The following is a 17,688-nucleotide window of genomic DNA, read 5'->3' as shown; positions in this document are numbered from 1 at the left end:
TGAAAGAGATGCATGAGAGGGTGAGTATGAGATAGAGCCATGAGATTGTATGAGGATTGGGTTGAGTGGTAGTGGCGGGATGAGTACTGGCGAGGTGAGTAGGTGCAGGTAAGATGAGGATGAGCTTTGAGTGGGTGTGAGGAGTGATGTGACAGAGTAGTGTTGGCTGTGCAGAAGGAGATGTGGGTTGGGGGCGGTGATGTGGCAGACGGAGTGTAGGGGAATGAGTAAGTGTACTCACTTTGGCTGACCTCCTTCGGTCATTGCAGCGCCTCCTGCACTGTATGTTGGTGGTGCAGGTGACGTCCTCTGCCACCTCGAGCCAGGTCTTCTTGGTGGCAGAGGCAGACCGCCCGCCTGGGGAAGATCTCTGTCCTCCCCCTCCTCCTCACCCCATACAATAAGAGCTGGAGTGAGGCACCATTAAACCTGGGAGCAGCCTTCCCCCTGGGCTGCTCCATGCTGTAATTTTTCCTATTTCTTGCAGCATCAGTCAGTGGAGGACTGCCCCTTTAAATAGGGCTCCTCCAGCTGACAGACCTTACTGCGCATGCGCAGTCCGCCCGCCGCGCAGCTCAGCAGCAGGGAACCCGGAAGACCAGGTAAGTGGATCCAATCAGCCTGCGATTGCGCGCGGGGCAGACCGATTTCGACCCCCCGCCACAAACCCACCGCCATGGTAATATCGGGCCCTATGTCATCATTTAAGAATAGATTAAATAGGTGGTTCCTTATTTGGAGTACTAGGTTCAGTTTTGGGCACCGCACCTCAGGAAGGATATATTGGCCTTGGAGGGAGTACAGAGCAGATTCACCAGAGTGATACCAACAACATCAACTTACATTTATATAGCACCATTAAAATAGTAAAACGCCCCAAGGCGCTTCACAGGAGCGTAATCAAACAAAATTTGACACCGAGCTATTAGAACAGGTGACCAAAAGCTTGGTCAAGGAGGTAGGTTTTAAGGAGTGTCTTAAAGGAGGAGAGAGAGGTGGAGAGGTTTAGGAAGGGAATTCCAAAGTTGAAGGCACGGCTGCCAATGGTGGAGCGATTAAAATCGGGGATGAGCAAGAGGATGGAATTGGAGGAGCGCAGAGTTCTCAGAGGATTGTAGGGCTGGAGGAGGTTACAGAAATAGGGAGGGGTGAGGCCAAGGAGGGATTTGAAAACAAGGATGAGAATTTTAAAATCGAAGCGTTCCCGGACCAGGAGCCAATGTAGGTCTGCGAGCACAGGGGTGATGGGTGAACGGGACTTGGTGCGAGTTAGGAAACAGGCAGTCGAGTTTTGGATGAGCTCAAGTTTATGGCGGGTGGAAGATGGGAGGCTGGCCAGGAGAGCATTGGAATAGTCAAGTCTAGAGGTAACGAAGGCATGGATGAGTGTTTCAGTAGCGGATGAGCTGAGGCAGGGGCAGAGTCACGCAATGTTACGGAGGTGGAAGTAAGCGGTCTTGGTGATGGAGCGGATGTGTGGTTGGAAGCTCATCTCGGTCAAATAGGATGCCAACGTGCCTCAGACAGTGGCCAGGGAGAGGGATGGAATCGGTGACTAGGAAACGGAGTTTAAAGGGTTAAATTAAGAGGACTCGTTGCATAAACTTGGCTTGTCTACCCTTGAGCTTAGAAGGTTGAGGGGTGATCTAACTGAGATAGATTTTTGTTAGGTAAGGGTATCAAGACACGTGGATCAAAAGCGGATAAATAAAGCTGAGGTACAGAGAGCCATGATCTGATTGAATGGCAGAACAGGATCGAGGGGTTGATTGGCCTACTCCTGTTCCTGTTTGGTTCAAGGAAAGGGGAATAAACGGATATGGGAACTGAGCGAGCAAATGGGATTAAGACTAATGCTTATGTGGATGATAAGCACCAACATGCACTGGTTAGTCCTATTGGCCTGTTACCATGTTGTGTAATTCCTGTTTAATTTTATGTAACTGGACAAAGAGTGAACACTATTTTCTCCTATCAAAGAATCGTACAACACAGGAGACCATTTGGCCCATCATGTCTGTGCCGGCCCTTTGAAAGAGCTATCCAATTTGTCCCACTTACCTGCTCTTTGCCCATAGCTCTGCAGATTTCTCCTTTTCAGAATGTATCCAATTCCTGTTTGAAAGTTACTATTGAATCTGCTTCCACCACCCTTTCAGGTAGTGCATTCCAGATTGTAATAGCTTGCTGTGTTATACAAAAAAAATTCTCTAATTTCCCCCCTAGATTTATATATAACACCTCTTCAGCTAATGATGGCCACTCTTTTGTAAGAGAATTTAATAAATCTTACAAACTCACCAATAATTAAACCTTGTAATATTATTGTACTTGTCATTGATTTGTACACCTTTAGGATGTACACTATATTCAACTCCAACACGCTTTTTCCGAATGCCATGCTGCTCAATCAGCCATCAAAAAACAATAAGAAAATTAACTATAAAACATTGAACACTGTTTTCAAAACTCCACTATAAAAGTTGCACGAGTTTACAAATAATCCCAACCTCATATTTTATTATTTGTTTCAGTTATATAAATCGCTGGTTAGACCCCATTTAGAGTCCTGTGTTCAGTTCTGGGCACCGCAACTCAGGAAGGATAAATTGGCCTTGGAGGGGGTGCAGCGCACATTGACAACAAAGATACCGGGGCTAAAAGGGTTAAATTATGATAACAAGTTGCAGAGACTAGGCTTGTATTCCCTTGAGTATAGAAGATGAAGGAGTGATCTAATTGAGCTGTTTAAGATGATTATAGAGGTTGATAGGGTAGATAGAGGGTTCAGGTAAGGGTAAATTTATAAGTCTAAAGAGAAACGTCAAGATAGTAGAGCAGAGTAGTGATTTGGGTAAAAACAAGTAGTGTGTGTCAGGAAGGGACAGAGTGTTTAACAACAGTAATAGGGCATGAGTGACTAATGTCACATCAGGGAAAAATAGTAAGTTAAAATTAAAGGCGGTACACCTGAATTGACATTGCTGCAGGAGTTCCTCAGGGCAATGTCCTTGGCCCAACCATCTTCAGCTGCTTCATCAATGAACTTCCCTCCATCATAAGGTCAGAAATGGGGATGTTCGCTGATGATTGCACAATGTTCAGTTCCATTCGCAACCCCTCAAATAATGAAGCAGTCCATTCCCACATGCAGCAAGACCTGGACAATATCCAGGCTTGGGCTCATAAGTGGCAAGTAACATTCGTGCCAGGAAATGACCATCTCCAACCAGAGAGAATCTAACCACCCCCCCTTGACATTCAACGGCATTACCATCGCCGAATCCCCCACGACCAACATCCTGGGGGTCACCATTGACCAGAAACTTAACTGGACCAGACATATAAATACTGTGGCTACGAGAGCAGGTCAGAGGCTGCGTATTCTGCGGCGAGTGACTCACCTCAGGACTCCCCAAAGCCTTTCCACCATCTACAAGGCACAAGTCAGGAGTGTGATGGAATACTCTCCACTTGCCTGGATGAGTGCAGCTCCAACAACCCTCAAGAAGCTCGACATTGTCCAGGACAAAGCAGCCTGCTTGATTGCCACCCCATCCAGCACCCTAAATATTAACTCCCTTCAGCACTGGCGCACCTTGGCTGCAGAGTGTACCATCCACGGGTTGTACTGCAGCAACTCGCCAAGGCTTCTTCGATAGCACCTCCCAAACCCGCGACCTCTACCACCTAGAAGGACAAGAGCAGCAGGCACATGGGAACAACACCAACTGCACGTTCCTCTCCAAGTCACATACCATTCCGATTTGGAAATATATCGCCGTTCCTTCATTGTCGCTGGGTCAAAATCCTGGAACTCCCTTCCCAACAGCACTGTGGGAGAACCTTCACCACACGGCCTGCAGAGGTTCAAGAAGGCGGATCATCACCACCTTCTTAAGGGCAATTAGGGATGGGCAATAAATGCTGGCCTTGCCAGTGACGCCCACATCCCATGAACGAATAAAGAAAAAATCCTTCAGGGAACTGAAACTGCCTCCAATAACTGGTCTGGCCTAGAGTTCCACACAAGGTAGATTCTTACTGCTCTCTGAAGTGGACTGGAAAGCCATTCAGTTGTCCAAAAAACAGTACTCAAGAAGGCGACCCACCACCACCTTGTCAGGGGGGAGGGGGGTGGGGAGGGCGACCCCACCTCAAATCATTGAAGTTGGTCAATGCTACTTTGGAGGACTGCCTCTATTTCAATTCCGGGAACCTCTACCATTTGTCTTTGGCCTCCAGCTTCGACCTGCAAGTCTGTTCGTTTCCCAGCTCAGCCTTTGGACTAGGTTCTTGTCCTTCTAGGTGGTAGAGGTCGCGGGTTTGGGAGGTGCTGTCGAAGAAGCCTTGGCGAGTTGCTGCAGTGCATCCTGTGGATGGTACACACTGCAGCCACTGTGCGCCGGTGGTGAAGGGAGTTAATATTTAGGGTGGTGGATGGGGTGGCGATCAAGCGGGCTGCTTTGTCCTGGATGGTGTCAAGCTTCTTGAGTGTTGTTGGAGCTGCACTCATCCAGGCAAGTGGAGATTATTCCATCACACTCCTGACTTGTACCTTGTAGATGGTGGAAAGGCTTTGGGGAGTCAGGAGGTGAGTCACTCGCCGCAGAATACCCAGCCTCGGACCTGCTCTTGTAGTCACAGTATTTATATGTCTGGTCCAGTTAAGTTTCTGGTCAGTGGTGACCCCCAGGATGTTGAAGTTGGGGGATTTGGTGATGGTAATGCCATTGAATGTCAAGGGGAGGTGGTTAGACTCTCTCTTGTTGGAGATGGTCATTGCCTGGCACTTGTCTGGCGCGAATGTTACTTGCCACTTATGAGCCCAAGCCTGGATGTTGTCCAGGTCTTGCTGCATGCGGGCTCGGACTGCTTCATTATTTGAGGGGTCGCGAATGGAACTGAACACTGTGCAATCATCAGCGAACATCCCCATTTCTGACCTTATGATGGAGAGAAGGTCATTGATGAAGCAGCTAAAGATGGTTGGGCCTAGGACACTGCCCTGAGGAACTAGTTCAGGTTTTGCGATGATCTGGCATTTTTCATGGTAATTTTTTCTGCTGCTAACCCACAAATTACCACGAAAAGGCAAAAATGCTGCAGACGCTAGAAATCTGAAATAAAAACAGAAAATGCTTGAAACACACAGTACGTCAGTCAGCATCTATAAAGAGAAAAGACAAGTTTATGTCACAAATTACCAGATCTATTGAATTTAATATCCAGAGATTTGCTGGTAGGGTTAGAAGAAGTCAAGTGGGAGGAGGCTTGTGTGGAGTATAAACACCGGCATATATCAGTTGGGCTGGATGGTCTTTTTCTGGGCTGTAAATTGTCTGTAATTTCACAGTTTTCCATGGTGGGATTTGAATTTCCAATCTCTAGGTTACTAATACGGTATCATAACTGCTACTGGGCTTGGAGTTTCCACCTTGGGCGCAACCCGGAAATTGGATTCAAAAATGCACCCAGTGTTGCCCTCATTTTGCGATGTCAAGTCACACCCAAGAATCCTCCCAATCTCATTAGAATACACCCAAACTTAAAATGGGCATAAACAATCGGTGCCCAAGGAATTGCCAAACCCACACCAGTATATTTCTTCTTTGAATCTTAAAATTTTAAGTTTCAATTCATTTAACCAAAATTAACGCACATCAGGCACTGCATGTTTAATCATAGAAGCTTTTTAATTTTTTGTGACTGATGTCATAAAAATGCATTAAAAGAAACAGATAATACAGAGCAGGTCTCCAAGTATAAATTTTAAAAAAGCACTCAAAAAATTGCAATTAAAAGACCAGAAAATCTCATCCCAATGTTGAGAGACCCCCAAACAAGTGCAATTGGAGGATAATGACAATTGGCCAGTTTTGTGGGTGGAGATTCGTCCAGACAGAGGGTTTGATGGACGGACGTGAAAGATCGAGAAGAATTTGGCATATTGTAGTTACTTGTGTCATTCACTTACGCCTAAAATTCTGCGATCTTTCAAGTCACGTAATTGGTTTGCGCCCAGATTATGGGTAGATCTGGGTGCAAATGTGGAGGAAACTCTCGGCCCTGATGTTTTTGAAAGGTACCCGTGAGTATCGTCCAACCCCTGCACTTGGATTGTAATCAGACTACTTTTATTGAAAATACTCATACTTTAATGCTGCTCAGTTTTCTCTTGTTACAGGATTTTCTCTTTTTAGGCTATTGCGAAAAATAGTGCAAGCTACCAGAACTGTATATTTACAAGTTGTTGGACACAGCTTTTACTGCATCTAACAATTTTCTCTCTTGTCTATCCTTTTTATGTCTGTTTTCTCCCTTCTTCAGCTAATACATAGATTAAAATATATCTAAAAGTAAAATTTCCAAGCAAAACACAAATTTCTCTGATTTTTAAAGAACTTTTAACATTTTAATTCTTGGTACAGTTTACTTTTTTTTTTACAGATTATGTAAAATTCCCATATTTGGTACAATGGGCGTTGGGAGTTTGTAGCAAAACATTGACCAAACCAGGGACATGATGTGACAGTGAAGTGCTCGATTGTATAAATGCAGAGATTAGACAAGCGTGTAAGAAAGGCATAGTGGTCTTAATGGGGGACTTTAACCTTCACATAGATTGGGAAAAGCAGACTAGCAACTGTCAGAAAGGTAGTGAATTTCTTGAGTGTGTCCGGGATAGTTTTCTACAGCAGTATGTCCTAGAGGCAACAAGGGGGCAAGCCATACTAGATTTAGTAATGAGTAATGAACCAGATTTAGTTAACGGCTTAACTGTGCGTGGACATCTATCCAATAGTGATCATAACATGATCGAGTTCAATGTAGTGTTTGAAAGGGAAAAAAGTGAATCAGCTGCTAAGATTCTAGACTTGGGCAAGGCCGACTTCAATGGGATGAGACAGAGACTGTCCACAGTAAACTGGGCAAATCTGTTAATGGGTAAAACAACTGATGATCAGTGGGAAATGTTTGAAGAAACATTTAATGCGATACAGAATCGGTTTATACCCCTGAGGGGCAAGAACTCTACTTGCCAAAAAAACAGCCATGGACAACTAAAGAGATGAGGGACAGTATAAGAAATAAGGAAAGGGCATACAAAAAGGCAAAAAATGGCACAGATCCTGGCGAACGGGAAAGATACAAAGAGCAACAAAAGGTCACAAAACAGATAGTAAGAGCTACAAAAAGAGAAACTCGCAAGGGATATCAAAACCAATACAAAGAACTTTTATAGTTATATTAGGAAAAAGAGGGTGGTCAGGAGCAGTGTTGGCCCCTTAAAAACTGAAAGTGGGGATATTGTCATTGACAATGGGGAAATGGCGGACATGTTGAACAATTACTTTGCATCAGTATTTACAGTCGAAAAAGAGGATAGCATGCCGGAAATCCCAAGAAAACTAATATTGAATCGGGGACAGGGACTCAATAAAATTAACATAAGTAAAGCAACAGTAATGAAGAAAATAATAGCAGTAAAGAGTGACAAATCCCCAGGACCAGATGGTTTCCATCCCAGGGTTTTAAAGGAAGTAGGTGAGCACATTGCGGATGCCCTAACTATAATCTTTCAAAGTTCTCCAGATTCAGGAACTGTCCCTCCAGATTGGAAAATTGTACATGTCACTCCGCTTTTTAAGAAAGGAGAGGGAAACCGGAGAATTATAGACCAGTTAGCCTAACATCTGTTGTGGGGAAAATGCTGGAGTCTATAATTAAGGATAGGGTGACTGAACACCTCGAGAATTTTCAGTTAATCAGGGAGAGCCAGCATGGATTTGTGAAAGGTAGGTCGTGCCTGACAAACCTGATTGAATTTTTTGAAGAGGTGACTAAAGTAGTGGACAGGGGAATGTCAATGGATGTTATTTATATGGACTTCCAGAAGGCATTTGATAAGGTCCCACCTAAGAGACTGTTAGCTGAGATAGAAGCCCATGGAATCGAGGAAAAGTACGGAGTTGGTTAGGAAGTTGGCTGAGCGAAAGGCGACAGAGAGTAGGGATAATGGGTAGGTACTCACATTGGCAGGATGTGACTAGTGGAGTCCCACAGGGATCTGTCTTGGGGCCTCAATTATTCACAATATTTATCAACGACTTAGATGAAGGCATAGAAAGTCTCATATCTAAGTTTGCCGATGACACAAAGATTGGTGGCATTGTAAGCAGTGTAGATGAAAACATAAAATTACAAAGCGATATTGATAGATTAGGTGAATGGGCAAAACTGTGGCAAATGGAATTCAATGTAGACAAATGTGAGGTCATCCACTTTGGATCAAAAAAGGTTAGAACAGCGTACTTTCTAAGTGGTAAAAAGTTAAAAACAGTGGATGTCCAAAGGGCCTTAGGGGTTCAGGTACATGGATCATTGAAGTGTCATGAACAGGTGCAGAAAATAATCAAGAAGGCAAATGGAATGCTGGCCTTTATATCTAGAGGACTGGAGTACAAGGGGGCAGAAGTTATGCTGCAGCTGTACAAAACCCTGGTTTGACCGCACCTGGAGTACTGTGAGCAGTTCTGGGCACCGTACCTTCGGAGGACATATTGGCCTTGGAGGGAGTGCAGCGTAGGTTTACTAGAATGATACCCGGACTTCAAGGGTTAAGTAACGAGGAGAGATAACACAAATCGGGGTTGTATTCTCTGGAGTTTCGAAGGTTAAGGGGTGATCTGATCGAAGTTTATAAGATATGAAGGGGAACAGATAGGATGGATAGAGAGAAACTATTGCCGCTGGTTGGGGATTTTTGGAGCAGGGGGCACAGTCTAAAATTTAGAGCCAGACCTTTCAGGAGCGAGATTAGAAAACATTTCTACACATAAAGGGTTGTAGAAGTTTGGAACTCTCTTCCGCAAACGGCAATTGATACTAGCTCAATTGCTCAGCTTAAATCTGAGATAGATAGCTTTTTGGCAACCAAAGGTATTAAGGGATATGGGCCAAAGGCAGGTTTTGGAGTTAGATCACAGATCAGCCATGATCTTATCAAATGGCGGAGCAGGCACGAGGGGCTGAATGGCCTACTCCTGTTCCTATGACATTATTCTGGAGAGAGATCTTTTTCAAGTGGTTTGTCGCTGCCATCTGTACCCTGCAGGATGTTACTGTCCTGAAAGGCATTCCTGCTGATGTATGTTCTTGCAAGAAATTGGAAAATCCAAATATTGCACTTACTGGAGGCAGAAATATGGCCCCATCGTGTTGGGAGGTAACAGTGAATACCGAGTACTTTGCAACATAAGCCGAGGTAATGTTAAATGATGCCACCTGACCCGAAATGGAATGACTGGACTTCTGAGATGTATATTTGCGTGTATTGTGGCAATGATGATTGTACTGATTGACACCTGTTCGATTTTGGCAGGATGTCCCGTTTAACTTTGAAAACAGAATTATAATGCAGTAAGTTTCGGAACGCTTTCGGCAGAAACTTCTGGCACTTGGTTATTCAGTTCACTTATGGGATAAACCAGAAAACCCACATCGGTATGATGAAAACAAGCAAGTGCACGCCACTGCCCTGGGTATGGTAATCCCAAGGAGCGTGGAGAATGACTAACTCCACCCGTACTTGCTCTGAGCTATTCCCCGAAATGTTGGCGTGGGATTGTTGTAAACACTCATTACTCTGCTTCCCTCAGAAGGGTTTTCTGCTGTTGTGTAAACGCTGCTGATGTTCCTCTGCTATTTCCGTCAAGGGGAGGGGATGGGGTATTAGGGGAATGTGTTTGGGGACTGGGCAGATCTGTCTCTGCTGGAGTTTGCATCGCCTGGAGTTATCATTAAGAAGTTGAAAGGAGGCGGGAATAACGAGGAGCCTGAGTCCGGGCAGTACATCGCGCTGAACCAACCATCGCTACATATTCTTCAGCTACTTGGCCACCGAGCCCGGCTGAGTGAGAATGTGATCTTTTTTTTTTTCCGACAGCCGGAGCGCACTCACTTGGACTGAAGCCGATGCAAAGGCGGAGGTGTCCCCGGGACATGTGCGCTTCTCCCATCGATAGGGAGAAGCAGGCGGCTCCCCCTCCAAACAAAAAGGGCAGACCAGCCCGGCTCGAGTGGTGACCCAGAATAGACTGGAGGAAAGATTGCAGCTCCCTGGGCGGGCAAGGGGAGAGCTGTCACATTCCCAACAGCTCAGGCTGGAGTCATCCTGCGTTGTGTGAAGAAAGAAGTCAGGGGGAGAGGGGAGGTCAGAGCCATCTTTCCGAGACGTGGTGTTCAGACAAGGAAATAAAATGTAAAGAGTTCCGAGGGGCGACAGCGAGCCGGCGCCTTGGACCCTGGCGGGATCACCATGAGCCAGATCGTCATGAAACCGCGGTCGCGATCGACCAGCTCCTTACGGACCTCCGATTGCCCTGGGTGGGTAAAGTCTCTTTCCCTCAAAGCTCGCCCCCCCCCCTCTCTCCCCTCTAATATTTCCTGTTTTTTTTTTAGTGGCGTGAAAACCCGACGTGTTTCCCGGTTTGAATTCGTCCGTCCGTGGATGCGCGGGGCTCCCAGATTCACCTCGTTCTCTTCATTCACTCTTCACGTTAGTGCTTTGGTCCCGAGTAGTTTTTTTGAGAAGTTCGTGAAGCCCCTCTCAACAGTCCTCCACCCCCGTCGCTTCTATCGACAGTTTCTTTCCAAGGCAAAGAAAATATCTCTTAACCAGTATTGATAATGAGAGAGGGAAACCATGTCAAATATTTGAGAATTCGTTGTGCTTTACAGGTCCCCCACCCCCCCACCCCATGTCCAACCCTGCCGCAGTTGAACGATGTGGAGATGCCGGTGATGGACTGGGGTTGACAATTGTAAACAATTTTACAACACCAAGTTAAACATTTACCTGAGGAAGGAGAAAATCTCCGAAAGCTTGTGAATTTAAAATAAAATTGCTGGACTATAACTTGGTGTTGTAAAATTGTTTACAATTGTCAACCCCAGTCCATCACCGGCATCTCCACATCAAGTTATAGTCCAGCAATTTTATTTTAAATTCACAAGCTTTCGGAGATTTTCTCCTTCCACATTTGCCTGAGGAAGGAGAAAATCTCCGAAAGCTTGTGAATTTAAAATAAAATTGCTGGACTATAACTTGGTGTTGTAAAATTGTTTGCAGTTGAACGAAGCTGCAAGTATTTCCATTTCAGCTTGCAGCCCTTCCGCTGAGATAGGTTTGTTTTAAAGGAAAATGTTAAAATATTGCAGAGTATCATTGGAATTTCTTCTTGTTTAATATTTATTGTATTGAACGGCGCGAGAAGAAAATCCAGTATATCAAAACAGATTATGCTTAAGAACATCAAAAAAAACAGATTGCAGAGAAAATAGCAGTTTTAGAAAGTTTAAAATATTCCATCTGGTTCTCACTTTTTTTTAACAGAGTTGGAGCTTTAGCCAATGTATCTAATCATGTCTGTTTATGTAATGTGCTCGAGATCATTCATCTTCCCAATTGGGTCAGATTTGGTTTCTTGACATTCATAAATGTTCTTTTTGCAGTTAAATTCAGGCTCATTCATTTGTACTTAATTGATGCCTTGTCCAGGTAGCATGTTTCTGAAAATTCATACAGGTATCGGCAGTTATGATAATTTTGATATGTTGCCATATTGCTATTTTCACATGTTGCATATTGTGTTAATGCTATAAAGTACAACAATCAGTACAAATTGAAATGTCCAGGACACATTTCAGGGCTGCAGACGGCTCATTTGAACAAGGGCATAGATTTTTAACAGCAGTAAATGCCAGAATTTCTTTTGCATTGATATTAGTGATCTTGACAACAATACTGAAGAAATTGATGTATTCATGGGGAATATTTTTTGTTCCCTCCTCTACCACACACAGTAAAGCCTGCGTGGAGAATGGTTCCACAGGCAATGGCACCCCTCAGATATGTAGCCCAACAGGGCATTTTCATGTGTAAGCATAGATAATGATTACCACCTACCACCTTCCCATAGCTGATGAATCAGTCCTCCTCCATGTTGAACACCACTTGGAGGAAGTACTGAGGGTAGCAAGGGCACAGAATGTACTCTGGGTGAGGGACTTCAATGTCCATCACCAAGAGTGGCTCGGTAGCACCACTACTGACCGAGCTGGCTGAGTCCTGAAGGACATAGCTGCCAGACTGCAGCTGGTGTTGAGCGAACCAACACGAGGGAAAAACATACTTGACCTCGTCCTCACCAGTCTACCTGTCACAGATGCATCTGTACATGACAGTATTGGTAGGAGTGACCACCGCACAGTCCTTGTGGAGACAAAGTCCCGTCTTCACACTGAGGACACCGTCCAACGTGCTGTGGGGCACTACTGCCATGCTAAATGGGATAGATGCAGAACAGATCTAGCAGCTCAAAACTTCGCATCCATGAGGCGCTGTGGGTTATCAGCAGCAGCAGAATTGTATTCCACCACAATCTGTAACCTCATGGCCCGGCATATCCTGTACTCTATCATTACCAACAAGCCAGGGGATCAACCCTGGTTCAATGAGGAGTGTAGAAGAGCATGCCAGGAGCAGCACCAGGTGTACCTAAAAATGAGGTGCCAACCTGGTGAAGCTACAACTCAGGACTACATGCATGCTAAACAGCGGAAACAGTGTGCTATAGACAGAGCTAAGCGATCTCACAGCCAATGGATCAAATCAAAGCTCTGCAGTCCTGCCACATCCAGCCGTGAATGGTGGTGGACAATTAAACAACTAATGGGAGGAGGAGGCTCTGTAAACATCCCCATCCTGAATGATGGCAGAGCTCAGCACGTGACTGCAAAAGACAAGGCTGAAGTGTTCACAGCCATCTTCAGCCAGAAATGCCGAGTGGATGATCCATCTCGGCCTCCTGCCAAGATCCGCACCATCACAAATGCCAATCTCCAGTCAATGCGAGTCACTCCATGTGATATCAAGAAACGGCTGAGTGCATCAAAGGCTATGGGCCCCGACAACATCCCGGCTGTAGTGCTGAAGACTCGTGCTCCAGAACTAGCCGCGCCTCTAGCCAAACTGTTCCGGTACAGCGACAGCACTGGCATCTACCCGACAATGTGAAAAATTGCCCAGGTACGTCCTGTCCACAAAAAGCAGGACAAATCCAATCCGGCCAATTACCGCCCCATCAGTCTACTCTCAATCATCAGCAAAGTGATGGAAGGTGTCATCGACAGTGCTATCAAGCGGCACTCACTCACCAATAACCTGCTCACCGATGCTCAGTTTGGGTTCCGCCAGGACCACTCGGCTCCAGACCTCATTACAGCCTTGGTCCAAACATGGACAAAAGAGCTGAATTCCAGAGGTGAGGTGAGAGTGTCTGCCCTTGACATCAAAGGCAGCATTTGACTGAGTGTGGCACCAAGGAGCCTTGGTAAAATTGAAGTCAATGGGAATCAGGAGGAAAACTCTCCAGTAACTGGAGTCATACCTAGCACAAAGGAAGTTGGTAGTGGTTGTTGGAGGCCAATCATCTCAGCCCCAGGACATTGCTGCAGGAGTTCCTCAGTGTCCAAGGCCCAACCATCTTCAGCTGCTTCATCAATGACCTTCCCTCCATCATAAGGTCAGAAATGGGGATGTTCGCTGATGATTGCACAGTGTTCAGTTCCAATCGCAACCCCTCAGATAATGAAGCAGTCCATGCCCGCATGCAGCAAGACCTGGACAACATCCAGGCTTGGGCTGATAAGTGGCAAGTAACATTTGCAACAGACAAGTGTCAGGCAATGATCCATCTCCAACAAGAGAGAGTCTAACCACCTCCCTTTGACATTCAACGGCATTGCCATCGCCGAATCCCCCACCATCAACATCCTGGGGGCCACCATTGACCAGAAACTTTACTGGACCAGCCATATAAATAAATATTTATATGGCTGGTCCAGTAAAGAGCAGGTCAGAGGCTGGGTATTCTGTGCCGAGTGACTCACCTCCTGACTCCCCAAAGCCTTTCCACCACCTACATGGCGCATGTCAGGAGTGTGATGGAATACTCTCCACTTGCCTGGATGAGTGCAGCTCCAACCCAACACTCGAAGCTCAACACCACCCAGGACAAAGCAGCCTACTTGATTGGCACCCATCCACCACCCTAAACATTCGCTCCCTCCACCCCCAGCGCACCTTGGCTGCAGTGTGTGCCATCTACAAGATGCACTGTAGCAACTCGCCAAGGCTTCTTTGACAGCACCTCCCAAACCCGCGACCTCTACCACCTAGAAGGACAAGGGCAGCAGGCACATGGGAACAACACCACCTGCATGTTCCCCTCCAAGTCACACACCATCCCGACTTGGAAATATATCGCCGTTCCTTCATCGTCGCTGGGTCAAAATCCTGGAACTCCCTACCTAACAGCACTGTGGGAGAACCTTCACCACATGGACTGCAGTGGTTCAAGATGGCGGCTCACCGCTACCTCCTCAAGGGCAATCAGGGATGTGCAGTAAATGCTGGCCTTGCCAGTGATTCCCACATCCCAGGAATGAATAAAAAATGAGCAACAGCAACCTATTTACCAAGCAGTGTATTAGAGCTGAGCCCAGCCCTGTCCACGCCTGATGTCCACACATAAACACTTCACAGCAAAAATCAGGAATAGGAATCCAGGAGTCGGAATTTCTTTTTTCCCCTCCTTCACTTGCTCAGTGACACTAATGCCCCAATCCCACCGCCCTCGCTGAGATCAGTTAACCCATTACAGACCAGCAATCAGATTTGGGATTTCCCTGCTCTGCATAGCTCAATGAAATACCATGCAGCATTATGAGAATTGTTTTTTATATAATGTATTGTGACACCCCTGATCCTAGAAATGAGTTACAAGGTCTGAATTTGATCTGGGGTTCTGATGACCTCATAAACCAGAAATATAAAGCTTGATTAGCTTATTACTGTTGGAATTTCAAAAAAGGAAATAACTTGCATTATTTAGCATCATTTCATGTTAGTCAGGAACACAATGTTAATTGTGATTTATGTCAATTAGTGTTAATTATATTCAGGTGGTGCGTACCAATTGGGAACTCTCTTGTATCCTTTTATAAGAGAGCTTGTTTTGGGTGTGGGTTGTGTTGATCTCTGTGATAAAGGCTTGGAAGCAACTAAGGACCGGGCTCTAGTAATCTATCCTTCACCACCTGGCTATCCATTTGTAACACAGGAATGTACAGGATCTGAAAGGACTATTGTGTTCCATCTGGCTGGTCCAGTGTCTAGGAAACATCATATGCCATGATATCTCTCATATCTCTATCAAATTGTCACGAGGTACTTATCAAATTTGCTCTTGAATTTTCTGATTTGTTCAGCTCCCGCCGCCTTGCTTGGCAGTCCGTTTCATTCCATACATGCACCGCCCTCTCCGTAAAGTAATTACAACTTAACTGTCTGTTCACCCTCCCTCTTCTAAGTTTAATTCTGTGCTCTCTTGTCGAATCTGTGACTATGTTAAACATATTGATGTTCAACTTGTCTATAATTATTAAGATTTTGTGTACTTCAGTAAGTTCACCCATGAGCCTTCTCCAGTGTAAACATTCCCAGCTTCTGCAACCTCACTTCATAACTCAGGTGCTTAATCCCAGCAGTAAATAATTTTAGTTGCACCCTCTCCAATGCCTGCATGTCATTCTCATAATATGGTGACCAGAATTGTACATAGTACTCCAGCTGGGGCTGGACCATCACTCTGTACAAACTCAAATCACTTCCTGAAGCACTGTATCTGATTGCACAAAATATTTTTAATAAGGTAGACGAATTAACAGCGCAAATAGATGTAAATGGATATGATATAATTGTGATTACACAAACATGGCTGCAGGATGACCAAGGCTGGGAGCTGAATATCCAAGGGTATTCAATATTTAGGAAGGACAGGCAAAAAGGAAAAGGAGGTGGGGTGGCGTTGTTAGTAAAGGATGAAATCAGAGCAACAGTGAGAAAGGATATTGGCTCAGAAAATCAAGATGTAGAATCAGCCTGGGTGGAGTTAAGAAGTACCAAGGGGCAGAAAACACTAGTGGGAGTTGTCTATAGGCCTCCAAACAGTAGTGATAATATAGGGGATGGGATCAAACAGGAAATTAGAGATGCATGTAACAAGGATACTACAGTAATCATGGGTGACTGTAATCTGCAAATAGACTGGCCAAACCAAATTAGCCATAATACTGCGGAGGATGAATTCATGGAGTGTGTACGAGATGGTTTTTTGGACCAGTATGTTGAGAAGCCAACCAGGGAACAGGCTATCCTGGATTGGGTATTGTGCAATGAGAAGGGTTTAATTAACAATCTTGTTGTGCGGAGTCCTTTGGGGAAGAGTGACCATAACATGATAGAATTCTTCATTAAGATGGAAAGTGAAGTAGTCCAATCCAAAACTAGGGTCCTAAATCTAAACAAAAGAAACTACGAAGGTATGAGGAGTGAGTTGGCTATGATAGATTGGGAAGCTTCATTAAAAGGCATGACGGTGGATAGGCAATGGCTAACATTTAAGGAACAAATGCATAAATTGCAACAGTTATCCATTCCTTTCTGGCACAAAAACACAATAGGAAATGCGGGCCAATCATGGCTAACAAAAGAAATTAGATACAAAGAGGTGTCATATAAAGTTGCCAGAAAAAGTAGCAAGCCTGAGGATTGGGAACAGTTTAGAATTCAGCAAAAAAAGACCAAGAGATTGATTAAGAGGGGAAAAATAGAGAATGAGAATAAACTTGCAAGGAATATAAAAGTGGACTGTAAAAGCTTCTACAAGTATGTAAAAAGAAAATGGTTAGTGAAGACAAATGTAGGTCCCTTACAATCAGAAACGGGCAAATTTATAATGGGGAACAAGGAAATGGCAGAGCAATTAAACAAATACTTTGGTTCTGTCTTCACGGAAGAGGACACAAATAACTTCCCAGAAATGCTAGGGAACCAAGGGACTGGTGAGAAGGAGGAATTAAAGGAAATTAGTATGAGTAAAAAAATAGTGCTGGAGAAATTAATGGGACTGAAAGCTGATAAATCCCCAGGACCTGATAATCTGCATCCCAGAGTACTAAAAGAGGTAGCCATGGAAATAGTGGATGCATTAGTTGTCATCTTCCAAAATTCTATAGATTATGGAACAGTCCCTGCAGATCGAGGGTGACAAATGTAACCCCACTATTTAAAAAAGAAGAGAGAGAGAAAACAGGGAACTACAGACCGGTTAGCCTAACATCAATAGGTAGGGAAAATGCTAGAGTCTATTATAAAGGATGTGATAACAGGACACTTAGAAAATATCAACGGGATTAGACAAAGTCAACATGGATTCATAGAATCATAGAAGTTTACAACATGGAAACAGGCCCTTCGGCCCAACATGTCCATGTCGCCCAGTTTATACCACTAAGCTAGTCCCAATTGCCTGCACTTGGCCCATATCCCTCTATACCTATCTTACCCATGTCACTGTCCAAATGCTTTTTAAAAGACAAAATTGTACCCGCCTCTACTACTGCCTCTGGCAGCTCGTTCCAGACACTCACCACCCTTTGAGTGAAAAAATTGCCCCTCTGGACCCTTTTGTATCTCTCCCCTCTCACCTTAAATCTATGCCCCCTCGTTATAGACTCCCCTACCTTTGGGAAAAGATTTTGACTATCGACCTTATCTAT

At 44.8% G+C, this 17,688-nt stretch overlaps 1 protein-coding gene across 3 annotated transcripts in view; it reads left to right on the top strand.

The window, feature by feature from the left end:
- pde4d (phosphodiesterase 4D, cAMP-specific) overlaps positions 1-17,688 on the top strand; it is a 642,699-nt gene that overhangs the window by 412,081 nt on the left and 212,930 nt on the right. Inside the window, exon 1 of one of the 3 annotated variants that reach the window (XM_067986372.1) lies at positions 9,938-10,389. The exons of 1 other annotated variant lie outside the window; for it this stretch is intronic. In XM_067986372.1, coding sequence (XP_067842473.1) covers positions 10,322-10,389 — 68 coding nt within the window. In that variant the 5' untranslated portion in view covers positions 9,938-10,321. Of the gene's footprint in view, positions 1-9,937; positions 10,390-17,688 lie in introns of those variants that run through there. One more of the 3 variants, XM_067986358.1, reaches the window with a different exon arrangement.

The sequence above is a fragment of the Heptranchias perlo genome, chromosome 1 (genome assembly GCF_035084215.1).
Source record: "Heptranchias perlo isolate sHepPer1 chromosome 1, sHepPer1.hap1, whole genome shotgun sequence".
In the NCBI taxonomy this organism is placed as follows: Eukaryota; Metazoa; Chordata; class Chondrichthyes; order Hexanchiformes; family Hexanchidae; genus Heptranchias; species Heptranchias perlo.
Note: the sequence above shows the minus strand (reverse complement) of the source record. Positions and strands in the feature narration are given on the sequence as shown.